Source organism: Equus przewalskii, chromosome 12 (assembly GCF_037783145.1).
Source record: "Equus przewalskii isolate Varuska chromosome 12, EquPr2, whole genome shotgun sequence".
In the NCBI taxonomy this organism is placed as follows: domain Eukaryota; kingdom Metazoa; phylum Chordata; class Mammalia; order Perissodactyla; family Equidae; genus Equus; species Equus przewalskii.
In genome coordinates, this window is record NC_091842.1 from 3,287,518 (window position 1) to 3,314,439 (window position 26,922).

Here is a 26,922-nt window from a genome sequence, read left to right on the forward strand (position 1 = left end):
CGGCATTTGTGCAGTTCTAGAGGGGAGGGAGGTCCCTTTGACTTTTCTTTTGCAGATGGGGAATTCAGAGCAGTAAGCCTTTGCCTGGGGCAGAGCTCATTCATACCATCTTGCAGAAATTCTCTTGTGGATGGTAGTGGTCCTGATTTTCAGTTGTAATACAGTCATGTGTCGCTTACTGACCAGGATACATTCTGAGAAATGTGTCTTTAGGTGATTGGGTTGTTGTGTGAACATCATAGAGTGTACTCACACAAACCTAGCAGGTATAGCCTGCTACACACCTAGGCTCTATGGTAGTAGTCTTACGGGAGGGACCACCATGGTCTCTGCAGTCTGTCGTTGGCTGGAACATCATTATGTGGCGTATGACTGTACAGTTATTTCTCTATTTTTTTTCCTTTGGAAATTTCTGTAGGGATTTAAGAAGTGCAAAATGGGTGAGTTCAAATCACCTAGGGGCAGAAGTTTGATTTTTTTTTTAAACAACAGCATTTAGGGTGACGCTAGGGAGAATAAGGAGAGACTCACAGGGTCGCAGGGAAGCTGTTGTAATCCCCCAGGGGGAGGTGAGCATGGCCTGCCTAAGGCAGTGAGTGATGCTGGGGGTGGGGAGAATCTGCACTCCCAAGTGTTTCTGAGGAACCATGGCTCAACTTGATGGCCAGCGGAATGTGAGGAGTATGAGAGGGAGGGAGTTAGGGACGGCTAAGTTTCCCAGCGGGGCTCCTGGGGGATTTCTTGGAAGAGATTCAAGTTGTATTTGGCCTGGGCAGAACAGTGACTCTAGATGTGGGACTAGAAAGAGGAGGCCATTCCCGACCAGGGGTGATGTGGCTGGGACATCAGCATGAGGTCGTGGCGACAGAGCTTCAGTCTCACCTGCTCGTGGTGCAGCCCGAGCCGTCCCGGTCACATGCACATTCACTGTCAGACAGCAAACAGGATGAAGAACTGATGCCACCCACAATTCCTTTTGGGTCTCTTATGGTCCAATTTGTTGCTAATGACAATGGCATTCAGGACATTTCTCCAGGTTCCCTGAGAGACAGCTAAGGAGAAGTCGCACTTGTCCTCAGGCTCACGGCCCCTCCGCTAGGTCGGTTAGTTTGTCGCTCTCCCACAAGTCATCTCTCACAGTTTTGGCATGTTAATTTTCAAGTTTACGAAGTGGCACTAAAGATAATAATGAATTTCTTCACCCATTGCCCTCCTCCTCTCTGTCATGATTCTTCCCACTCAACATGCTTGCTTTCCTTGTTCCCGTCTGTGTGTGTGTGAAGAAGTGAAGGGGCCAAGCTTCACAGCCAATAACCCATTTGTCTGGTCCCTCAAGCCTTGGATTCTCATTCCTAATTATGGCCATTGTATTTTCACCCGGCTGGTGGTGTGGCGACATCAGCCGGAGTCTCTGAGGTGCTCCATGACCTGCTCGAACCAGCCTTTTAATTTGACCCTTGACGAGTGATTGCGTCAGCTCCTTTTCCCTCTTTCTCCTTATCCTATTGAGGCTTAGAGTCTGTCTGCCTGTCCTGAGCGTGTAATAAAGGAAAACAGGACGCCACTCTCTGAGAAGCAGGGACTGGCCAAGCAGCGTTCTAGCGCCCAAGGCTTTTCCACAGCCTAGTTTAGAATCAAAATCTGGTTGCCCTCTTGCCACAGGGAACTACCAGAACCCTGAAGCAGATGGAAATGTGGAAAGCATTATCTGGAAAGGACCTTTGATAACTTGAGAACTTTTTACCCTCTGTTAACACAACTGGCGTTAAAAAATAAGGAAAAGCAATGAGGAGAAACTGAGTGGATGACCCAGCCCTCTCAGTTTGCTCAGAGGAAAAAGTGCATTCAAGTTGCCATGTAGAAATTGCAGTTAGTGATGCGCACACAACGCGTTCTGTTGCTCAAGTTGTTATTGGCAAAAGTGCTGGTGTTTCTATCATTAGGAGAAACTATCACCATTAATCTTTAGTCACCGAAGTAAACAGATTTAGTCCAGAAGTAGAATGGAGAGGAATGGATGCCGGAGGATGCTTCACCGGCTGCCTCCTCTTCTCGGACCTGTCTGCCATCCTGACAGGATGCTCAAAGGGCCAGCCCCGGGGTCTTTGCGGTGGGCCGGAAGCTTTGGGCGCACAGACCCTTTCTTCTCTCTTCAGCTGAAGAAATGCTCAGGGAAAGTGTCATTAGACTTGTCACAATCTCGGAGGAAAGGCAATCTGCATGTCTGCCACAGGAAGGCTTTGCAGGGTGCTGTCAGTCTGCTGAGAAGCTAACCAAGCAGCCTTCCCTAGTAGGTGGGAAATCAATTCCAGTTGTTCTCCTAAGGGCTGGTCGTGGCTCCACCTTTGGAAACTATCTTTCAGGAGTTGTGTTTTTAACAATCCTTTGTATTCCCACAAGTAGGTTTTTACGATAATAAATTGTACCAACATTTTACCCTTTTCGCACCCTATGGTGAAGGGGGACCGACGAGGGTGTGACCTGCTGAGACTGGCACCTGTGACCTGCTGAGACTGGCGCCTGTAAGGAGTATTTCGAGCCACGGCAGGAGCTGGGGATCAGCTCCCCTCCCTCCCTCTCATGCAGAGTCACAGCCATCTTTTCTAATCTTCCAGCCCCCAAATAAACTCCTCTTGAAATACGCACTGGTGGAGGCTACAGGAGCGTGTGTTGTAGCAGAAAGGACATTGGCTTTGGCGCCGAGCGGACCGTAAGTGGTCCTCGTTACCACGAGAGGACCCTCACCCGCCTCGCTGACACTCCCAGAGCCAGAGAATGAGATCTGCTGGCGTTGTGTGAACAGTGAATGACGGTCTGTGTACAGACTCACCGTAACGGCCGGCAGACAGGAGGTGCCCCGCCCGCGGTGGGTTTGTCTCTCTTTTCCTCTCCCAGTTTTCTCTGGGCTTGGTTACAGGGAAGCGTCATTAAAGTGTTTTGATTTCAGATTCACCCCTTAAAGTACAGGCTGCTACGTACAAGCCGAGGGTTTCTGAGAGGCAGTAAGGTGTGGAGGTGAGGAGCACAGGCTCTGGCTTCACGAGATCTGGGTTCACGTCCGCTGCAACCACTTTGTAACTAGGAACCTAGGCCAAGTTGCTTGACTTCTCCGTATACCAGTTTCCTTATGTGTAAAACGGAACAATAATCCTCTTTCATTGAGCGGAGAGAGTAGGCAGAAGCCAAATTTCCAGCAGGACTTGTGGGGACCTGAATGTAAATGACAGTTGGCCTCAAGATCCTGCTCACCCCCAGGGCTTAAATTGGGGCCCCTCAGAACCCCCAGTGCTGGGCTGCAGGCCACAGGTGAACCCCTGATCCAGCCGCCAGTGGGTTTCCATTGGCTCGTGTTTTGCATGATGGGCAGGTAGAGGCTGACCCTCTTTTCTCCCTTGGATTTTATCATTTGGATTTGGGGGGCTCAGAAATTGCATGTGAGGTCTCATTGAACCAGGTCTGACTTCACATTATATGTAAAAAGTTATAAACGTGTTGGTATCTGATAATCCTTTTCAAAATATATGACATTACAAAGCAATTACATGACTTAGTGAAACAGAATTTTTTTCATTCTGTAAATGTTGGATTCTTTAGTTTCTATCCTATTTTTAATTACATCTTTTGGGACGTTTGGTTTATTGAGCACCTGTTGCATACCAGATGCTATGTTATAAGCACCTTACATGTGTTATTTTATTTAGTCCTTGCAACAGCATAACCCCATTTCTCCCGTAGTAACGGGAAGGTTGGGGTAAACAGAAGCTGGCTAGGATCAGAGAGCCAGTGAGCCACGAAGCCAGAACTCAGCCTTCATGGCCACTGGACTCTGAGCCTGTGCTCTTTCTGCGATGCCCTCATTTAGACAGGACGTGGTATAGCATGGCTAGAGACCAAACTCAGATACTGGCTGTTGCAAGAAATAATTTGTCTGCCTCATCCTCTATTTTGTCTAACTTGTCCGTCTGGACACACCTTAGTTCACTTAAGAGAATTCTGCTCAGCATAAAAACAATATCCTCTAATTTCAAAAATAGATTGGATTCTGAGGTATATTTCCTTGCAGGAATTGAGCCCATTTAATGTCTTTAGAGAGTGGAAATTGTGGTCGTGACTGAGGTTCTTACCCAAGCTAGCAGATGATTATTCCTCACCGCAGACCTGCAGGAATGCCCCTTATAAATGAACGCGTCCCTTGTTTTTTCTTGATTGCTGACAGCAGCCGCTGTGAAGCCTGAGGAAAAGCGTGTTTAGTGACAAAAGCCAGGCTAGAGTTCCAGCAAGGGAAAAAATTAGGAAATTGATGAATTATCTTTCTATTTGCACCTTCAGAAATAGGTTAATTGTTTCAGTGACTCGTTCTGTCTTGATTAGCAAGCATTAATAGCAATTAATGATATAACTTCAAAAAAGGTATAGGGAAATTAATAGAATTCTCAGCTAACATAAATTATAGTCATTATCTACTGTATCCAGAACCATCAGGGCTGCCAATTTGGTTGATTAAAGTGCAAGTGGATTTTTTGGTCTGAATTCTCTAGATAATTGAACAAATCTTTTCTTTATTTTTTCAGCATAAAATTCCCTGTAGTGAGCTAATATTATTTAGTTTAAAATGCCTCAATTCTACAACTTAATTAAAAACCTTTCACAAGTTAATTTTATTAATATATGCACATTTTATCTACATGTGCAAATATTATTTGATTATGATGATGGAAGTTTTTTAATAAAAAAAGAAATTGCTAAAATGTGGCAAAGAACAGTTCAGGTCAAGAAATCTGAAATTGTAAGACTGATTTTACACAGCTTTAATTCTACTCAGCAATAGACACAGAGGCATTTTCTTTGGAAATACCAACAATGCAGAGAATAGCAGTAGCACCAACAGCAATAGAAATGGTCATAACTGACATCGAGTCACCCTCGTCCTGTGTGGGGACTGGCTTCCATCCCTCGCATGCCATCTCTTTAATCTTCACATTTACAGCACCTTTGAGGTAGGAGGTATTGCCCCACTTCCCAGATGAGGAGACTGAGTCTCAGAGATGGTCAGGAAGTTGTCCAAGTTCGCATGACTAGGTGGGAACGCTGCGATTTAGACACAGGTGGGGTGACCCCTCGGTGTGCCCTCTCGGTCACTCGGCTAAACCGCCACATGGAGCTTGACCTCTTTTAAGAAGACAGCATTTGCCTCACTGGATCCAGCTCTCTGCTCCATCTGCTGTCCTTTCTCGGTGTCACCAGGAGATACATTAGACAAAGCTACCCTTCCTGACGTCAACTCCAGACTTCAGGAGGGCTTCTCACAGGAGTCTCGCCTGCCTTCAAATTTTATGATGGGTTCGGAACCACTGCATTTATCTTCACTCCTGGTCAAACTGTGATCTGGGCAAAGGTGCCTCATGTTTGCCCTCTTATTTGTCCTCATTGTTGAGACTTACCACAAAATTCTGTCACTCATTGCTGAGACTTGACGAGCCCGTCCTTATTGGTCTTGTGTGACATAGGCTTCAGGGTTTATGGATGTTGACTGTTTTGCCCCGCCTTAATCTGCCAGCTGGAACGGTATTGACCTTCATATTACCAGGCACTCTCACCTCTCTGGTTGCCATGATTGTTTTATGTGCCTTTCTCAAATCTTTCTAGCTTGTTCTTTCTTTTCTGGAGATCCAGCAACCCAGAAGAGTGTTCCAGATTTGTACCTTAACCTATAAGGAATATATAAATCTGGCCTATTTTTTTTCCCCAAGAATCTTCTTGAAGGTTAATCTCAGAATTCTGTTGGCATTCTTAGAAAAAGCAGCAGAACTGTTCTTCTAAATTCCTTTGAACAAATTCCGTATTGAAGTGTTAATATGTTCTGTGAGGGTTGCATGGATTTGGAAGAAAGAGTCAGAGTGATTAGGGAAAGTTTTGGAGGCAGAGGACTTTGATCTGGCTCTTGAAGGATGTTTATGGAGCTAGATGGCTTATGAGGTCATCGTAGGGGGGTGGGTGGGGAGGGGCGGGGAGGTTGAATGTGGACCAGGCACAGAGCTGGGAAGCAGCAGACCCCGCAGACAAGGCAGTGAGCAAACCAGCACAAGCAGAGCTGAGGAAGGCTATGGGGGAGAAGTGGAGAATAAAGTTGGATTATCTGGGTGGGGATGGATTAGAGGGGCTCTTGGCAGCCAAGTGAATCAGTCAGGACAGACAAGGGCTGTGTTGCAGTAAAGACAACCTGAAGATCTCAGTGGCTTAAACAACAGAGTTTATTTTTCACTCACGTTACATGTGCAGTGCGGGTTTTGTTGGGGAGAGGGGTCCGCCCACTGTAAGGTACTCAGACCCAGCTGTCGGATGTGCCACTATTCTGTGATGTGACCACCTCCACAGGAGTCTTTAGGCTTGCTGCACGGGTCACAGGGGATCTCACACGGGCACTTGAATGCATCTGTTTGGAAGTGACACAGGTCCCTTTCACCCACAGTTCGTGGACCAAAACCAGTTACGTGGCCACACCTAACCTGTAGGGGACAGGGAAGGATAATCCTCCCCTGGAGCCGGGAAGGAGAAGTGAACTCAAAATATTGGGGGGCCTTAAGAATGTCTCCCACCCCAAGCAGAGGGGTTGGACTTGAATTGGCAGGTGCCGGAGCAGTTGTCAGGGTCTGAGTTTGAAGAGTGCGTGTTCCAAGAAGATCAGCCTGAGTTCAGCATTTGAAATGGCCACTCTGACTGCAGTTTCTCAGCCCTCCTCTCTCTACGAGCTTTTATCTCCGCTACTTGTGCACGGCCACCCTTGGACCTCATCATTGGAATAAGGATGGGGGAGTAGGTAAGAGCACAAATTATAGCCACAAAGCCCTGAGTTCATATCCCAGCTCTGCCATTTAGCGGCCCTATGACATTGGGCAGGTAACCTACCTTGTGAGTCTCAGTTTTCTTATCTGTCAAAATGAGAACAATAAAAAATATACATAATGATGGATGCAAGGTGAGTAGCACATTGTCTGGCCCGTCCTAAGCAGTTAATAAACATGCTATAATTCTTTTTTTTTTTAAGATGATTTTATTTTTCCTTTTTCTCCCCAAAGCCCCCCGGTACATAGTTGTGTATTTTTAGTTGTAGGTCCTTCTAGTTGTGGCATGTGGGACACCGCCTCAGCATGGCTTGATGAGCGTGCCATGTCCACACCCAGGATCCAAACCGGCGAAACCCTGCACCACCGAAGCAGAGAGCGCAAACTTAACCACTCTGCCATGGGGCCGGCCCCATATGCTATAATTCTTGTACACTCTGAAAATGGTTCACCTTCGGGATCTTTAATTCTGTTCACAGGCTTCCTTCCCTTCCACCTTTCCTGCCCTTTGCCCTCTTTGCCTCATCAATACCTAACTCGTCTCTAGTCACTCAATTCATTGGCCTTCTCCTAGCATCCTTTCTTTCCTACACACTGTGATGTGAACATTGTAATTACTTTCTTGTGCGTATTAGTCCTATTTTGTCCTTGCAGCATACCCAGTTTGTCAAGGCTCAACTCATCTTCCACCTGCTTCCTCCTCTGCAAGGCTGAAGTGCCACCAGCCTGGTGTTCTAGAGTCTCAGCAGATGTCAGGGCTGCACAGGAATCCTTGGACTCATCCCCAGTTCCCTCCTGCCTTTTTTCCCCCTGGTAGTTGTCCCAGACTTGCCTCCTTCCACCCCCAGCATAACTACTTCCTGCTGAGTCATGTTCTTGAAGACATAGTGTTTTTATGTGTTTTCTGTTATACAATTCTGTTATACAGCTCACCATGTGCTGAAAATCACGATCTTTTCCTTTGAATGAGTGGGAGTTCTGCCACCAGAGCACGGCCAGCAGCACAGGCTTCACCTGGGAGCTGATTACATGTGGAATCTCAGGTCCGCCCAGACCTGCTGATTTAGAATCTGCATTTGAACAGGAGCCCCATGCGATTTGTGTGCACATGAAGGTTTGAGAAGCACCAATTTAGAAGATATAAATAAAAAGGTCTTAAGGACATTTGTAAAGCCAAACGTAGTTTTTCCATGCTCTGGCAACTGAAAATACGGACATCAAATTAAGCTAACTAGTGAGTGGGTTGAAATTAGCTGAAAAAGACTCTCTGAAGAAAATAAATTTTGTACCAGGTTCAGAAGAAGAAAAGTGTGTTTATAAATATATTTAAGACTTGTGTTTTTATCATCCTTAGCCATTCCTTAGAAAAGCGTAATTGTAAAAGAATAATGATTTCCACATCTGTTTTACAGAATATTTTTATTTTTTATTTTGTTACTTTTATTTATGTAAATAATGGCAACTATGCATGTATAGTCTTATTTCTTCCCCCTTTTCTACCCTAAAAGCAACACAACATATATACTGTTCAGTACTTTGCTTTTCTCACTTATCAGTATATCTTAAAGACCTCTTGTATCAGGCTATAAAGAGCTTCCACATCATATTTTACAGCTGCATAGCATCTAACAGTGTGGATGGACCACATTAATGTATTGCTTTACAAAATGATGTTTAAAAGGCCCTTCCACAACAATAACCAACGCTTACATATGGGAGATCATACCTCCAGGAAATAATTACTAAATCTATGTTAAATTTCTGTCTCTTCTAAAAGCTGACTCCTTCAGGTAACCACCGCATGTTCCAATTGGGGTTATTTTAGGCTAATGTGTCTTTCTCAAATGGTACTTAATTTTCAAAATCAAGAAATAGAGCATTTGTAATCTGAGAGACTTTGTAAGGACTCAACCAAAGGCAACTCACTCTTTTGGGGGAATAGTTTGGGGGAAAATCCTTGACTTATATTCAGGCACGTGGGGTCAGTTCTAAGCTCGTTCAAGTCCCCTCTGCTTCTCTTGGTGAGCTTCCCCAAGCATTGGTGTGCTGATTGAGCCAACGCCGGTTACCAAGAGAGGGCCGTCCTAGCATCAATCGCTTCTCCCTCTCCCTCTGTGCAGGCTCACGGGGAATTTCATGCTTATAAACATGTTGTTCCGTGGATTGAACAGACTGAGTCCAATTTTTAAATAAATAGATGTCATCCTTTTATTGGAAGCTTTGGGAGAGGTTTCGTGAAAGTGCCTATTGTTTAATGATTTGCCATAATTACTTTTGGATTTCCTATAAACTCTCTATAAATCTGTTATCCATGCTGCCTCACAGAAAGCTGAGCACCCACACTACTTTAAAACTGCTACATGTGTGAAATGCGCCCTTGGTGTTCATTTGTTTGAACTGATAGTTTGCACGGTCCAGATTTGCTGAGTAATCATCGACCTTCCACATTTTAAATAGGCCCACACTGACCAGCTTCTTTCTTAATATATTTGAACAATCACATAAATGAGATCAGGACTTTATTTTTTATTCACCTGCCTTCCAGTGTATGTGGACAGACTTCTTATGTTTCTGCCAGCAATACACTCCCTTCCCAGTAACACTTGTGGTAATCTGTTTGTAAGCATATATCTTAAGAGGGATCTCAGCAGTGTTTTTGTACACTTAATTCTTTGTATACACAGCCTCTGCTTTATGTACTCACCCCCTCTCTGTCATCAACCTTAGATTTATTGTTAGTGTCGATTTTAGACCAAAATATAAATGAGATTGCACTGACATTTTTAAAAACCCTGCTTCAAAGCAGACTGAGTAGAGAACCAGTTGGTTTAAATAGATAACCTTGGGTCGTATCAGAAAATGTCTTGTTCCAGCTGAGTGCTCTATTGTGGCACTGTGGGACTGACTTTATTCATTTAAAGGAAGCTAGGGCAGACGGGAAAAGAAATATTTTCTTCTCTTAAGATTTCCTGATTTGTTTGTACCTCTGTTGTGACACCCAAGGGTAATTCTGATAGAGCAACTTCTAACAAAAAGAAAAGAGATGGGAAAACAGAAGAGGAAATTCCTCTACAGTTCTGAGTTCTCATTCTTCAGTATCAAAGCACCCATGCGCCCTGGCTCATTCTGTGGTCTTGTTTGCTGTGCTCCTCATCAAGGACAATGACCCACTTAATTCCCAGAGATAGACAGGGGAGAGAGAGAAAGACCAAGAAAGAAGCTAAGACCCCCACTCTTCTCTTACCTGTGTGCTCAGATTGGATGTGTGGCACTGCTCTACAGCCAAATGTGCAGAGCCTGACTGTCCACGCTTCTCAAGGTCAGGACTCGCCACTCAAGGTGATAAATATCCCAAGAGGCTGAGCCCTAAGCTGCCCTGGCTCACAAGGAGCAGTCAGTCCTGCCATGTTGGTAGAGGGTACAGCCCTGCCAGCCCCACCTAGAGATAAGATAAGGTGAAGTCCCCGCTCCATCCTCCAGTGAGAAATGCTGCATGATCCTAATGTCAGAAAACGGAATGCTGTTCTATTCCCGGAGTTATTTTGGAATGAATATGGTTGAAGGACTTGGTTATCTATCACATTGTTCACTTACCATTTATTGCTCTGGAACATTTAGTGCTCACAGTTTCTTCATGCTGGTTAGGATAGAAATCCTGCAAGATTTTCCATCTCAGGGTTTGCCCTCCTTTAAGATGAAACAAATAAGAAATTGATCATCTAAAAATACGGCCGAGGAAGTGTTCATCAATATATTTGTATGAACATTTGCATTTGAGGTGGGAATACGTAAGAAAAGAAAATGCCCCATGACTGATAAAATATTTCTTAGTTCTGGGCATAACCACCTTTCAGCATTTCAGTTTTATGAAACACTAAATATGTAAATGAGAGGTTTTATTTGGTTTTGGAGTTCTAATTTGAGAAGCTCTGGTTTTATGTAAGATATCAGGCTTTAAGATATGAAAAAATAAAAAGAGGGTCATCTGTTGGTCCATGGGGTGCCCCTTCTGGTAAGGAACTGAACCCTTGAGAACCTGTTTCTCAAAAGTTTGGCCCCTCAGCTCTTTGTGTTTTCACATGACTTGGGAAGGGTATAAAATATAAAGCTTTCAATTTTATGTTGTTCCAATCAAGCAAAGTCTTCAAACACTGACAGCCCTGGGAGCGTTCACCAGCACTATGGCTTCCCAAGCAGGCTTCTTTACAACTCGACTATGAATTCCAAGCTTCAGCCGCCATAATTTCTAGTCTGTGAGTTGAACAGTGGTATCTGTAGCGAGGGAAAATAACTTCGATTTAGTCTGGTTTTCTAAAGATCTTTATTGTATTTTAAGGAGGAAGGCACAACTGTGATTTTCAAGATATATTCTGCTGAACAGACTGTGACCCCTTTCGCTCTTATTTATCTCTTTTCTTCTTTTTTCTTTCTCTCATCTGCACAAAGCATTTGTTAAGAAAATTTTCTGTTTTCTCCAGGGACTCAGGATTGAATTTCTTTGTTCTTGGTTTAACATATTAAAGACACTTTTCTAGTTACAGATTCTGTTTGTGACTCACGTGCTATGTAAAGAAGATCTGATTTTCCAGGGTTTGAGCCTGGCACACAGTCACAAACATACCCCAGGAGCAGAACTAGGTTACTCTCCTAAAACTTGTGTGCAAAACTCTTGACTTGGGAAGTTTTAGGAACAGATGCTGATATCTGTTTGGAAAATGTAAAGTTAGATTCATTCAATTTAGCAAGCATCTATTAGTCCCCTACTGTTTGCCAGAGACTCTGAAGCATTCAGGGGTTTATAAATATCACATGCCTTCAAGGAGTTTCCCGTGGCTGGGGCAGACGTGTGCATGTACAAATGCCCCTGGCTGAAAGAGACAGGCTCTTGTCTTACTTTCCCCCAGAAACAGAGCATGTGAGCTCAAGGAAGGTGTGAGTGCAATAGTTTATTTAGACGTGACTCATGGAAATATGGGTGAAGGAGTGTGCAGAGGAGACAGCGAAAGGAAAGACGCCAATACGAGGTGCATTAGTGAGCCCATCGCCTCAGTGAGCACCTGGCCCAGTCCCCCAAGAGACCCCAGGGAGGCTGTATAGAAGCCACTTTAGTCTTGCTTCCCCAAGGGGGAGAAAGCTTGAGTATGTATTCATCTACTCCTATGCTTCATTGGTTAAGAACAGCTTGCAGGGGCATTAATTTACGGGCATTCGGGCCTGTCCATCCACCTCACCCTTGTAGGCCAACCAAATCCCGGCCAGAGAATGATCACAGGTAGGAACTGGCAGGTGCTTGCAAAAAGTCCTGGGCTTGTCAGTGAAGGGCAAGTGACAGAGACTTGGGGCAGGGTATGGGCAACACCTGCTGCAGAGTCATATTGATGTGGATCAATTCTGCCCCAAGGAGAGAAGCCCAAGGCGTCCTGGCCTACATGCCGATCTACATGACCTGGTTCATATCTGAAGTTATACGACCGCACAATAACCAGACCCCACCTGCACTGATACCATTTAATGACTTTTTACATCATCTTTCCTTTGTCTAGTAAAAATAAGTCATGTACCCATGCCTTATAAATTTAATCCTAACCCTCAACACTTTGCAGCCCTTCGCTGCCCATGGGCCCTGTCCCCATGCTATTCTCTGAATAAAGGAGCACTACTACCAGACCTTGAGTCCAAGAAATCTTTCTTTCGACTCCTTGGCTCACCGAGCCCGCATCAGTATTAACAAAGTATAAAAGGTGTAGTGCATCCCTTACGCCATATACACCACCCCCATGTTCCCAATGGGCCAGAGACCTCAACCTAAGACCTAGAGCTGTGAAACTCTTAGAAAGAAACACGGGGGAAGCCTCATGACACTGGATTTGGCAATGATTTCTCGGATATGACTCCAAAAGCACAGGCAACAAAAGAAAAAATAGACAAATTGGACTTCATCAAAATTAAAAACGTTTGTGTATTGAAGGACATTATCAACAGAGTGAAAAGCCAACCCACAGAATGAGAGAAGATATTTGCAAATCACATACCTGGAAAGAGATTCACATCCAGAATACATAAAGAACTCCTAAAATTCAACAACCCCACCCCCGCAACAAAAAGAAGGAAAACCAAACAACCTAGTTTAAAAACTGAGCAAAAGATTGAATAGACCTTCTCCAAAGATGATATATGAGTGGCCAATTTGCACGTGGAAAGATGCTCTGCTTTGCTAATCATTAGGGAAATGCGAGTCAAATGAGATATCACTTCACATTCATCAGGATGGCTTTTATTTTAATTAATTAATTAATTTATTTTTCTTTAACAGTTGGCACCTGAGCTAACATCTGTTGCCAATCGTCTTTCTTCTCCTCCCCCTCCTCCTTCTCCTCCCCAAAGCCCCCCAGTACATAGTTATATATTCTAGCTATAGTTCCTTCTGGTTGTGCTATGTGGGATGCTGCCTCAGCATGGCCTGATGAGCAGTGCCATGTCCACGCCTAGGATCTGAACTGGTGACCCCCGGACAGCCAAAGTGAAGCGTGTGAACTTTACCACTTGGCCACTCGGCCGCTGAGTTGGTCCCAGGATGGCTTTTACTTTTTAAAAACCCAAATAAAACAGAAAATAACACGTGTTGGTAAGCATGTACAGAAATTGGAACTCTTTTTGCATTGCTGGTGGGAATGAATAATGGTGCAGCCACTGTGGAAAAAGGTATAGTGGTTTCTAAAAAAATTAAACATAGAATTACGATATGATTTAGCAATTCCACCTCTGGATATATACCCAAAAGGAGTGAAAGGAGAGACTTGAACAGATATTCGTCTACCCATGTTTCTAGCAGCGTTATTCACAATAGCCAAAAGGTGGAAGCAACTTAAGGGTCCATCAGTGGATGAATGGGTAAACAAAATGTAGTGTATCCGTACAGTGGAATGCTATTCTGCCTTAAAAAGGAATGAAATTCTGATATATGTTACAACATGCATGAACCTTGAAGACATTACGCTAAATGAGATCAACTAGTTACAAGAGGACAAATACTATATGATTCTATTTATGTGAGGGACCTAGAGTAGTCAAATTCATAGACAGAGAGTAGAATGGTGGTCGCCAGGCGCTGGGGAGAGAGGAATGAGGAGTTGTTTAACTGGGGACAAGAGTTTCAGTCTGAGAAGATGAAAAAGTCTGTGGGTGGCTAGTAGTGATTGTTGCCCAACAATGCAAATTAATGCCACGGGACTGTACACTTGAAAATGGTTAAAATGGTAAATGTCACGTTATGTGTGTTTAGCCACAATTAAAGAAAAAAGGTGTACTGCAAGTACAGAGAGGGAGGATGACTTTCACTGAGGCCTGGGAAGCCTTCATGGAGGAGGTGACATGTTCCCCGGCCTCGATGGATAAGTGGAATTCAGGAGGCAGCAGTGCAGTTGGGGGCAGGTAGGAACGGAGGAAGTTGTTACAGGAGGGGCACTCAGGTCAGAGGAGGGCAGTTGGCATGCTCCAGAGAGTGCCTTGTGGTCGGGTGCAGCTGAAACACAGGAGTATGGAACTGGGAGGGAGACCCTATGAAGGAGAGGACCCAGATGCCTGGTCATGATCACCTGGGGCCTGGTCTTGACTAGTGCATCAAGGAAGCTGTCCATGGGGTGGCTGAGGGCTGAGGAGCAAGACAGTTCTAAATAAGACTGCTCTCATGATTTGAAGATGTCACTGCTCAGTTCCATCCCATTTGGCCCTACAGCGTTCTCCTGTAGACCCAGGAGGGAGAGACTTGTCCCAAGACCTTCACTCTGTGTTCACTCAGCAGATACTTACTGAGCACCCACAAGCATCAGGCACCGTTCTAGGGCCCTGGGAGTATGGCTCGAACAGAACAGAGGAAAATGCCTGTGCTCCTGGTCTTGCCTTCTTGTGGGGAGAGACAGATGTAAACAAAACTAACTCTCTCCAGTCAGATGGAGTTTAGAGCCACAGGAAAAGCACAGCGGGGAATGGGGTGAGCTTGTCATGGGCCCCTCAGCCAGCACAGGCAGAGATGCCAGGTCATATAGCTGTGTCCACGAAATGATGGTTTCATGGCCATTAAAAATAAATCAAACGTGGTTTCGCTCCTCCCTTCCAGTTCACGAAATGCAGTGTGTTCTCCCTACAGATCTGCCAACCTCTAAATGTTTTGCGTCTCTCAGATAAACTTTGAAAAGAACTTTTGACCTTGGAGTTCTTCCAGCTCGGGGGAGGAGGGGAACCAAGGCCTCGAAGGCCCACCACGGGGTCCCGTTTCCCGTTGTCCTTGCTAATAGGCCCAGAAGGGCATCACTTGCCCTGGTGGGTGTGGGCTCCTCGCCCAGATCTGCAGAATTCTCCAAGGGCGTTTCTTATTGAAGCTGAAAGTGATCTGTGATTGTGCCTAGCTACATTCTCAATAATTTCTGAACGCCATTCGGATAATTGACCTAATCCTCTGAAAAATACCCTTTTCCCCCTCTAACCCACCCAAACTACATATAGTCCCAGTTTTTCTATTGGTTACGGTTCTTCCACTATGAAGTGGTAGATTATGCGTTTCTGTGTTTACATAAAAAGCAGGTTATCAGCTGTTGTCCCTCGAATCAGATATTGGGATGGCTCCACTCCAGTGTCCAGTCGTGCGGTGCCTCAGTCCACACTCCTGTTTCATGGTTTACCAATTTGTGCTCATCCCAAAATAAATAAATAAATAAGCCCGCTGGAGAGTTGCCTTTTATCACCTTCATTTTTCTCTGCCCGGTAAAAAGCCCATGAAATACATTCTTTGTTACAGTCCATTCATTTCCAAATGTGCAAGTTTTCAAATATGTTATAAATGAGAAGAAAAGAAACTGCTGGATTGTTTGTCAAACTGTCATATTATTTTATTTATCGTCTCTTGCCAATAGAAAAGTCCAGAAGTGTATTGAGATAAGAATGGAAGTACATGTAAAGATAAAATTGTAAATGGGCTATACTGCTGTACTTCCTCCCATTTTTCTTTCGCTCCCACTGTTGGACAGTAAACGAGAATTGAATCAGCTGGTGCGCACTCATCTCGAGGGAACAGCCAGAGCTTTTGCACTTGGGCTTGTCCACGTGAGCACGCCCTCAGCCTTCACCTCCTCCTCTCCCTCTCACTGCCTTCGAGATTTGCAATGGGGTTCTGGCTGTTGAACGACAGACAACACAGTGTTTAAAAGAATGGGAAAGTTTCCATAGACACCGCACACATGCACACATGACGGATTATTAACCCAGAAATTTATACGCCCGCTTCGTCTGTTCAGGAGCTAGGCAAGTAGAAATTAAAAAGTGAATTTGAGGGCTGAAATAGTTTTCACAATAAAGTGCAACTTAAAATTACCCAAGTTCTGCCTCAAGAAACTGCTCCCTTGGAGTCCCGGGGAATGACCTGGTCAGCCTGCTGCCTGCACACCTTTACAGGAGTGAAGCTATCAAGACACCGGCTCCCCGTGGTGGCGAGAGATCAGACACACCTGTTGGGATGCTTTTGCTGGCAGGAAAGCACTTAATCCATTTGCCAGAGCTTTTTAATAATGCAGAGAAAGATGACAGACTCCAAGTGGTTGCAAAAGCAATTGATAAGCGGGAAAGCCACCTGATTTTCTTTAAGTAAAATATCCCCGTGGCTCGGAAGAGCCTCACTGTACCTTGCTATGCATGGAAGAAGGTCAAGAATCATAGAAGACTGACCAATTAACTTGCACTTTTTATTGTCAGAAAGCAGGTTGAGACGGGCCAGAGCCACCCTGTTTGCAGAAACTGAGCTGTAGAACTGAATCCAAATGAGTCAAGTTCTCCAGTGTTCTAAGTGTATTTTGTGGAACAAGAAACCCTTCCTGGTGGAGGTCAGGACTTGTATTTATATATAGCTCTGCATTCCTTAGCAACTGTCCTACAAGGTCAACTCAAAGATTCACCTTCAGAAACTGAGCAGAAGACACCTTGATTTTATATATGGAAATTTCTGTCCACGTGGAAAAAACAATAGCCTCTCTTTCCTTAGCATCATAACATCTTTCTCTTCCCTCTCTGAGCGCCTATTCTCACGGTCCTTGGTGGGCTTCCTGTGTCTGTCCTTTAAAGGTCGATGCTGCCTGGGGTTTTCTCCAAGGCCTGTCTTCTGTTCTCATTCTTCGTGCTCTCGCAGAGAAGTCTCACTGTCTCCTAGAATTTCAGTCACCCCTCATGCTGCTGACCAGCCTACACCCCCTGCTTCTGCCCACTTAGATACCTACAAGCACCTCATATGAAACCCGGGCTTCTTCTCTAGAACCTACTTCCTCCTCCATCCTAACACCCAAAGCACTACCGTCCACTCAGAGCACTCAAGCCAGAAACCTGGAGAGTTCTGTGCACAAACTCAGCTCCCTGGGACTCCTCTGCTCCTCTCACTCCTCCCTCCCTTCTGCCTCTCTTACCGGATCACAGCCTTCCTCCTAAATCCTCAATGACTCTCCATTCCTCTCTGGATAAAGTCCAAACTCTGTAGCATGGCCCCGCCTACCTCCACAGCCTCATCTGTGGCCACCCCCAGACCTCAGTTCCCCTCACCCGTCAGGAACTACTTGCAGTTCTCCAAACAGGCCCGACTGATTCCACCGTCTTTTTTTTCTGTTCCTGAAATGCCTTTCCTCCCCTCATCTTCCTGGTGAATACCTGTCCGTCTGGAGGACCTGGCTCGAGCCTTTCCTAATCCCCCCGGAAGAATTAATCTCACTGCCACACACACCCACCGCGTCCTGCTGTGTCCCTCCCTGCGCCTCTTCCGGCCCCACAGCAACCTGCGTGTACTTGTTCTGCTAACGTGACTGTCTTCCTCTGCAAAACCCGAACCTCCCTGACCACGCCGACCTCGTGCAGTGGAGCTTTGTGTCCCCAGCACCAGCGCAGCACCTGGCGTAGTGCACTTGACATAAGAGGCAGTTGTTGTTGTGCTGATGATCTGGTAATAAGCAGCCGTGTTATGTTTGAACAGGACTCAATTCCTCCTGCAACACGTCCTTTCAGAAGGGCTGTGCAGGCTAGGCAGGTCTGCTTCATACACAGGGCAATAACACATCTGTCCCTCCTTGTTCCCGAAGGTGGACAGACCTACCGACAAGTCCTGATACAGCAGTGAGAGGAGAGCCGGGTACCAAGGAGCCGGGGGTCCTGCAGTGATGGCTCGAAGGGATCACTTCCTGTTCTGTTCAGATAGCCAGTTGCCCTAAATTTTAAAGCATTTTTGTAACTATGGTCTCATCTAGTCAACAAAACCATTAAACCAGTTAAAACAACTAAACCAACAAAACCAATACTATTATTGGATGCTAAAAAAAGGTTTTTTTAAAAAGCCATAGAACTTATTGCTCAACAGTGAGAACTTTCTTAAGGTATTTTACTCCTTGGTTTGTTTTCAACCTTATTTTCTCTTTTGTTCCTACTAATTTCAGACCAATTGTTCTGGGAGCAGGCAGATTTTGAAGTTTCGAATGATCCTGTGGACTTCATTAGCTGCTAGCTTCTAGACAGGATCCTGCTTTTACAAAAATACAAATGCTAAAGATATAGACACACTAGGAATTGAAGAGCTGGAGATTCTTTTTAATCTTAGAATGTGTGTTAGTTGTCACAGTACCATTTTTCCTGTAACAAAGTCACCTCTGGGTGAATGTATCTATTGTATGTAAGGAGAGCGTATAGTTTGCTCAATTTGCACATTTGCATGAAAGCTATGCACGAGTTTTGTGTCTCAGGGCCAATGTGACTTAACATCTTTTGGCTGAGGGCAGAGTTTGACCTCATTACTTCCTGGTATGGCACAGGGGAAAACTGGCATTGTGTAGGTAATGAGCCCACGAGCTCATCCCTGTTTGAGCTGGATGCCGCAAAGACTTCCTGAGGTGTGTTTGCCAGGAGCACTCAGCTCAGAATCAGGGCACTCAAGACAGTGGCTCTAACAGAGAGAACCAAAATGTGGGATTTGCTTTCTCAGATATTCTGGAAAATTCCCCTTCTTTGGGGCGTAGACTCATTTTTGAAAGAAAGAAGGCTGTATTTTTTAATGCGACATTGAGATCCTTGTAACAAGAGAGTACGGGGAGACGTGTGTGTGTGCTGGGAGCCCCAAGGGTGGGCACTTTTCCCTCGGAGCAGTGAACAGAACTGCAGGCCTGCTGCGACGTGCAGCATGCTCATCTTCACCAATTTGGGAAAAGAGCAAGTTACGATGGCCCTGAGCCCCTTCAGGGCATCATTGAGGAGGACATCACTGCAGAAGAGAAGGATGAGACCCTGGGACAGGATATATACCTACATACATACGGACAGACATGTGGATACTCTTGTTTTGAATGGCCCTGTGAAATGGGTGTCATTTTACAAAAGAGGAAAGTAAGGCTCAAAGAAGTAGCTTTCTCCCAAACAGTTAGAAGCTGTGGTATTTCCAAGTGCATTGAATTCTAAGCTGTTCTCTTCATAACTACGCCTCGCAGCTATTGGGCACAGGGGAACCTCATCTGGGATAATTGGGGGAAGGGGGAGAAGCTTGGACTGGAAAGGACCAGGGATTGGTCAGAGGCTGGAGCAAGGGAGAGCTTGACTCAGCCTGCTTCTAGGGGCCTGGCCAGCACCCCAACTCACCATGTCCACATGTCCAGGTTGGAACAGATTGAGAAGAAAGGGCTGGCAGTCAACACTAAGCATGTCGGCAGCGTCAACATTGTGTGTTCTCAGGATGGTGTTATCCTCCTCACAGAGAAATTCAAGTAAATAAGAGAAACTTGAGAAGATGCAGTTATGCGGACAAGAGTGGGGGACGAGTGGGATGAGATCAGCTGCATTTTGGAGGGTGTTAGCAGCCAAGGCAAGTTACATGCCTGGCGTCAGGCCTCAGGAGCAGTTCCGGACTCCACCAGAGTAGGTATGGAGCTCGGTCTGGAGAGGATCAGGAAGAGGGCGTGCAGGGACTGAGTGCTGAATGTCTTTGCATCTGGTGTGCCGTGCGCAGGACCGTGTGGGGCACGATGTCCCCCAGGCAGCCTGCATGAATGCACGAGGCCGTCTAGACTTGCCCACGGCTGCCGTGCTTGGAACCAAGGAGGGTCCTCTGGAGGCGGCCCAGGGCAGAAACTGAGGCCCCAGTGAGGAAGGCCGTCTAGCTATCAGTCCACAGGGATGGGCGGCTTTCTTTCCTTTTTTTTTTTAAACTATGAGGAGAGAATTGGTGTTTGTTCCTGCACATATCACTGTCTAGGAGTGTGAGCTGGAACCAGTGGTTCTCAACTTGGGGTGACTTTGCTGCACAATGGACATGTGGCAATGCCTAGAGACATTTTTTTTCATTGCATTCCTCACATCTTTTTTAGCTCATAACTGGAACTTTGTCCCTTTTGACCACCTTCACCCGTTTCCCCACCTCTGGCAACCACTGGTCTGTTCTCTGTTTCTATGAATTCCACTTTTTCAGATTCCGTATATATGACATCATGTAGAATTTGTGTTTCTCTGTCTGAATCATCTTGCTTAGCATAATGCCCTCAAGATCCATCCATGTTGTCTCAAATGGAAGAATTTTCTTCTTTTTATGGCTGCATAATATTCCATTGTGTGTGTGTGTATATATACATATATATATACCCACACATCTATACATATATATATATATCTTCTTTATATATGTACATATATATACATGTATATATCGTCTTTATCCATTCATCTGTCGATGGACACTTAGGTTGTTTCTGTGTCTAGCTATTGAGAATAATGCTGCAATGAACATGAGGTACAGATGTCTCTTCTAGGTAGTGATTTCATTTCCTTTGGATATATACCCAGCAATGGGATTGCTGGATCATATGGTAGTTCCATTTTTAATTTTTAATTTTTTTGAGGAATGAGCAGCTTTCTTAAGAGATGGTGTTGTAGACAAGACAGGAGAGTGAACATTGGGAGCAAAGGGGCCAAAGGCCAAGCGTGGAGGAATGCCCAGCAGCCACTGCTGAGCCTTGAGATTAGGAGGCATCCCCCCAACATTTAACACATCCAAAACCAAATTCCTGAATTGTCCCCCACAACCTTTGACTCCTCTGGTCCTTCTGTCTCAGAAATGGCAACTTCCTCTTGTGGACCCAGTACTGCAGTTGTCCCCTGTCCACCCCATCAGCAGATTGTGCGTCTCTGCCTTTGACAAATGTCCTGACTCCACCTCCACCACCCCAGTCCGAGCATCGCTGTGTCTTTCAGTCACCTGGCTGATCTCCCCGTGTCCTCCTTTATCCATTGCAGTCACTCCCCCCCCCACCAGTCTCCAGAGTTTGTCTCTTTTAAGACAAGGTCATGTCATATTCCTCCTCTGCCCCAAACCTCCCAGTGGCTTTGCATTCTCATGGAGAAGAAAGCCCAGAGTTCTCACCCTGGCCTATGGGGCCCTGCCTAAGCCGATCCCTCCCAACGTCTTTTCCCCATGTCTCTCTTCCCCATGTCTCTCTCTTCCGGCCTCGCCGGCCTCCGTGTGGCTCCTCCAGCTCTTCCCTCTGCCTGGAATGCTCTGTGTGCAGATCCCCACAAGCTGATCTTACTTCCTCACCGCCCCCAGGGTCTCAGTCCATCCCCACCCACCATTCCTTGTGTTCCTAAGGCTGAGTCCGCGTGACGTGCCATTTCTCATGATGCTTGCTCTCGCGCCTGAAGCACTGAGCTTGACTGCAGTGAAACAGGCAGGCTGTTTTACATGTGTCCCACTTTATCTGCAGGATTCCACAGCTTAGCAGTTCAGGTGAACTTTGAACTTTTTTTTTCCTATTTGAGGGATTTGCTATTCTTTAAATACACTTTTTAGTTAAATGTGACCTGGACAACTTCTCCCTACTCAGCCTCTTCAGCGACTCAGGGATTCGTGTGGGGACAGTGACTCGGATTAGTTCCATTTCCCTCTGCTCTGACTCTTTCTTCCTGTAACTGCAAAGAGGCCTCGTCTGCAGCGTTTGCCTTTCTGTTCTGAGGCTGCCTCGTGCCCATTTGCTGCTGACCTCGGCAGAAATCCTCTTTTGATTCAATGTCTTCACCTCCAACCACCTAAAACCAGCTTGGGAAACGTTCAGTTGAAAAAGCTACAGTAAAATCTCAATTAAGAAAATGCTTGGGGGAAGGAGTGTTCCAGTTAATTTAATTTTTGGTTAACTGAGCACAACCAAAGTTTTTATTAGGAGGAGACAGCATTATGGGAAAGAAAGATGACGAACTTTGGATGAAGACATTCCTTTATTTAAATTCTTTCTCTACCATCTGACGTCATGTGACTTTGGAATTCAATTTTCCCGTCTACAAAAGGGGATAATAGTGGCTCTCTTACTGGCTGCTTGCTAGGTTAAGTGAGGTGACATTTGTAACCGTAAACATTCAGCACAATGTTTCGGGGCCGGGTGGGGGCTGGTAAAGTGCAGCTCTCTTCCCCCTTCCCATGATGTTTTCATTCTTCTCGGAAATAATTCTTAATGCATCGGCATATGGCATTTTAAAAATTTTTTGTTCATGTAGAACATTGGAGGAGAGGGAAATATTCCTGGTGGAGTAGCAGTGGCTCATTATTGTAGAATATTTGTGAAGAATTAAGTATTTGCTGAGTGCTTATTATATCTCAGATACTATGGAATAGCGGAAATAAAGAGGTTGTTTTGTTCTTTTAAAAGTGCCTAGATATTCTTCTTTGCATCTTTCTTCTAAAAATTGAATGTGGAAAAAAAATTTGGTAGAAAAGTCAGCATGGCGGGTTAAAAATGCACCTCCATTACCTTCTCTCGATTAAAAAAGAAGTAAACACCCACTGAAAAGCAGTAAAGGAATAAGAACCTTGGGTCCACGTGACAAAAAGAAGCAAGAGGAAGCCGTTAGCGAATGAGACAGACGCAAGTATCTGGAAAGGAGCTCTCAGATGGAGGAGTAATGACCATGGCAGGAGAAGGCTGTGCTTGGGGACACCTGGAGTAGACTTGGTCACCGAGGGCTAGTTATGACATAGAGCTTAAAAACAAAGGGCTAGTTAATAGTTTGTATCTGGAACAGTCTGCTGGCTTCCTATGCTACTGCCGTGCACAGAATACTCAGCAGCTAAAATGAATAGACAGACAGACAGACAAATAGGCAAGGATTCCCGTCCCCTGAGAATGAGTGGCCCCAGAGAACAGACCTGGCACTCTGGGATCCAGGGTCCCTGCAGAGTAACAGTGAGCTTCCCACCCAACTGAGGTGAAGTTGCCAAACGACAAGCCGAATGTTCACCTTTGGGTGGGGGATCGTTGCGTTTCATTTTAAGCCTCCCTATACTGTTCTTATGCTTTTTAATCCATGTGCACATACAAATTTGATTGAAATTCAAAAATGATTTTTTTAAAAGAAGATAGTGTGCGAACGTTGTGTACTATAGTGAGCACTATCCTTGCTATTGGGAGATCTGGCTTCTGGGCACTCACATATTTTCCTGAAAAGTTGTTGCAGCAGTTTCAATAGAAAATGCACAGGCTTTGCAATCAGAAGACCTTGCTTTGATCTTGCTGTCGTAGTTTCCATAAGTCGGGGTCACCTTACCAGCGTCCTTGTGTGTATGTTACAAATACTCTTTTTAGGAACTATTACATATCATCTGCATCTCTGGCACCTACTTCTCCAACAAGTATCATGTGTCATTCATGCATCACTAGAAAGAACAAAAGAGTCAGGTCAGAAGGCCAGGGTTTGAGAACAGACTGACATTTTCCAGCCCCAAATCCAGCTAGTCGCTCGACTTGTCCTGTCGACCCCATCAAGTGAGCATACATTGAAAGAGTGTACTGATCTGTGCTGAAAGTGTGATATAATTAAAAGTTACTGTTCCGTATGAATCACAGTTGAGGACTGCTTCATCTTCCTACCGATGTGGCTGGAACCCATGATGGAGTGGCACATGCAGTGTTCCATTCCACTTGTCCCCGAGGGGCCATAAGCTCAGCCTTGGTGCTTATCTGTCTCAAGCATGGTCTCCCGGGGTCAGCGTGCAGTCGAGGCTGACCAGCTGGGGGGACTGTCCTCCCTGGGTAGTGACAAGTGCTGAGCATGAGTTTCCTCTTCTGCCACCGTGGCTGAGCAGTGATTAATGCCAAATTAGCACCTTGCTCAGTGACCTTTTCGCATTCACTGCTGCTCTCCTTCACTTCACATAACTATTTGCAAATATTAGCTTCTCAGGTCATTTCTCCTCATCAGCAACTTCCACAGATGACAGGCAGGCTGTTAATCTGATTGGCATTCAGCTTCCGTCCTTTGCCCCATCTTGAAAGTGCCTGCACTCCAGCATCTCCTCAGAAATCTGATAAGCGGCCCCACAATCTCTACCATTTCTAAGCAGAGAGTGTCAGAAGGAAGAGCTCCGGAGAGGCCCTGCGGGGCTGGCTTCGGAGGCAAGGAGTTTGCGGAAGATGAAGGCTGCCTCTCGGCTTTCTGGGGCACCTGAGGATACGTGAGAACCGGCTCTCCATCAATGCAATTGATGTATAGGTTGAAAACGATTAATTTATTCGTGTTGCCTGCATTAAGCTTTCTTTATTTTTCAAATTCACATGAACCTTTAATTAAAAAATCAGACACTGCTTAGACCATGAAAGCCAGAACGTAGAGCTGCGGGAAATTAGCATTGCTAAGAAGCCAGTGGTCTTTTTCCTGTTGTTCCCTCTCGGTGGCCCTGACCCACAGCCAGCACCTTTCACTGGCCAGAGTTCCCTCAGCTGCTGTCGAGGGGGCGGTCTCTGCAGCCTGAAGTATTTAGATGGAGCCTTTTGCATTCGCAAAGATTTAAACTTGTTTTTATCTCCAGTCTTTGCCATCGCCACCTTTTATTGAAATTCCTCTTCTGGAGATGTTTGATCAGTCTTCATTTTCCCTAAATACGCAGTCGTAAAGTGTACTCTGAGTAGTTTAATTTTGATATTACATGTATTTTAGGGAAAAGTGGCAAAAATGTGTCATATTTTTTTCTCCCTTGTCACCAGAAGGATGAGCTAAATTATTTATGGTTTGAGACTCACAAAACAGAGATGGATTCAGGATATTTACTTTTCAGAAAAAAAAGGGATTGAAAGTGCACTAACAGAATGGAACACTTTGTTAATTGACTGTGTTTGCTCTGCGGAGTCAGCTGTGGGCCCAAAGAAGAAAGCTGGCTGCTTTCTAATGGTACACGTGCCCAGCAGAGTGCCTGGCACGTGGAGTATTTGTGGAACTGAACAGATTTGAATGTAGTGGGTAGACTAGGTAACTCAATAAGCAAGGTCTTAAGTCAATAAAAAAATAAAGTCAGCAAGCATTTTGGAGAATGGTCAACCGTTTAAGGCCCCTTATCCGCACAAGCTCCCCTTATCCACAGCAGCGGAGGGCTCTCAGTCCTCAGTCAGGACGGTGCCTGCGCTCCTGGGCTGAGGGTTCCGCGAGGAGGCTGGCCGTGCTTAGGCCCCGGCTCCCACAGTCTGACCACACCGAAGGGTATCTCGCAGGGGCTTGGGTGGGGTCGTGAGGTTCCGAGTGTCCTATCAGAGCGGGTCGACAAGAGCTCTCCTTTGTCATGTTCCAGTCCTCACGTCTTCCATACTTAGGAGAATTCTGTGGACTTTTCCTCTGTCTGCCACAGGAGATGTTGGCACACCCGAAACCATGGCCCCTGTCATTGTGATTACCCCGGGCAACAGAAGCGTGGTGGCTGGGTCCAGTGAGGTCACCTTGGAATGCATAGCCAATGCCAGGTATGTGGCTAGCCCTCCACGTGGGGATGCCAGTCCATAAGGGCGATGAGATTACTCTGCCGTGGACAGACGCATGTGGTTTGCTCTTCTGGCGATGGGAATCTTGTTTGTCCGGCTGGGCTGTGAGCTCAACAGATATGGGAGGATCAGGAACTGGATTCCCAAGCCTTGTATTGCAATATTTGTATTGAGTGTAATGTTTCTGTTGGAAATTGGTCCTTGTCACTTGAGCCACTCATGGGTCATAGCGGAGGGCCTCCTCTGAGACTCTAGCTGAGGAGGAGAGAGGAGTTGAGGCCTTCGAGTGCCAAGGAAAGAGTTAATTCCTCTCCTCCTCTGTAGTCCTGGGTGTTCTCGGCCTAGTTAGTGCTCGCTCCAGAAGTGATTCCCGTGATCACACCTCCCGTGTAGCTGTGTCCCCGAGTAGTATTTATTTTAAACATTCTTTTCCTGAGCAAATGGAATCATTAGCACTTATGGTCCATTGCTGCTGCAATTAGCTATCCTTGCTCAATAGCCCTTGAGCATAATGTATCCTTGATGCGTGCTGTAAGGGAGTAGAGTTATATCTGGATCGATTTTTAAATGTCCATTGTTCAACCCGCCATGGTTCCTGGTAGAATTAGCTTTGTCGAGCTTGTGCTGAATGCCCGGAATTATTACTATTGCCATCTACGTGATTAACAATTACTGTCACTCACACCCTTCGTTCTCGCAGGCCTGTTGAAGACCTGAGTGTGAGCTGGAAGAGAAACGGGGTGAGGATCACCAGCGGGCTCCACAGCTTTGGGAGACACCTTACCATCAGCAACCCGACCTCTTCCGACACCGGGGTGTACGTCTGTGAGGCGACGCTGAGAGGGAGCGCTTTTGAACCAGCCAGAGCAAAAGCCTTTCTTTCCATCATAGGTAACGCTCAAACTGGGGAATGGTGTTGTCAGCATCCTCCCGGAGCAGCCCTCCACTGACACTTCCATGGAAACCACATAGTAACACTGATCTTTCACCAACTTTATTTTTAACTCAGCAAATGGAGGTGAAGTTGAGTGTGTCTTCCAAAATCATCCTATTCTTCTTTTCCAAGAATATAAATCCATTAAATCCAAAGAGTTGACGTTCTGAATACTTTCAAGAAATGTTCTTCTGATTGCTTCCATCATAAAGCTTGGGAAATAGAGTGGTGAAGTCCTTGTAGGATGTCTCGCCTTCCTGTGCTGGCCTTTATGCCACTAAGCTTTCCCATAATTCTTATTTGGATGTTATTATCAGTGTTCAGAGATTATTCTATTACTGTTATTTTTCGA

At 45.5% G+C, this 26,922-nt stretch overlaps 1 protein-coding gene across 4 annotated transcripts in view; it reads left to right on the plus strand.

Annotated features, from left to right (window-relative positions):
• SDK1 (sidekick cell adhesion molecule 1) overlaps positions 1-26,922 on the plus strand; it is an 857,865-nt gene that overhangs the window by 579,272 nt on the left and 251,671 nt on the right. For all 4 annotated transcript variants that reach the window (XM_070567258.1, XM_070567254.1, XM_070567255.1 and 1 more), the window contains exons 6-7: positions 25,507-25,618; positions 26,337-26,527. In XM_070567258.1, coding sequence (XP_070423359.1) covers positions 25,507-25,618; positions 26,337-26,527 — 303 coding nt within the window. The remainder of the gene's footprint in view (positions 1-25,506; positions 25,619-26,336; positions 26,528-26,922) is intronic.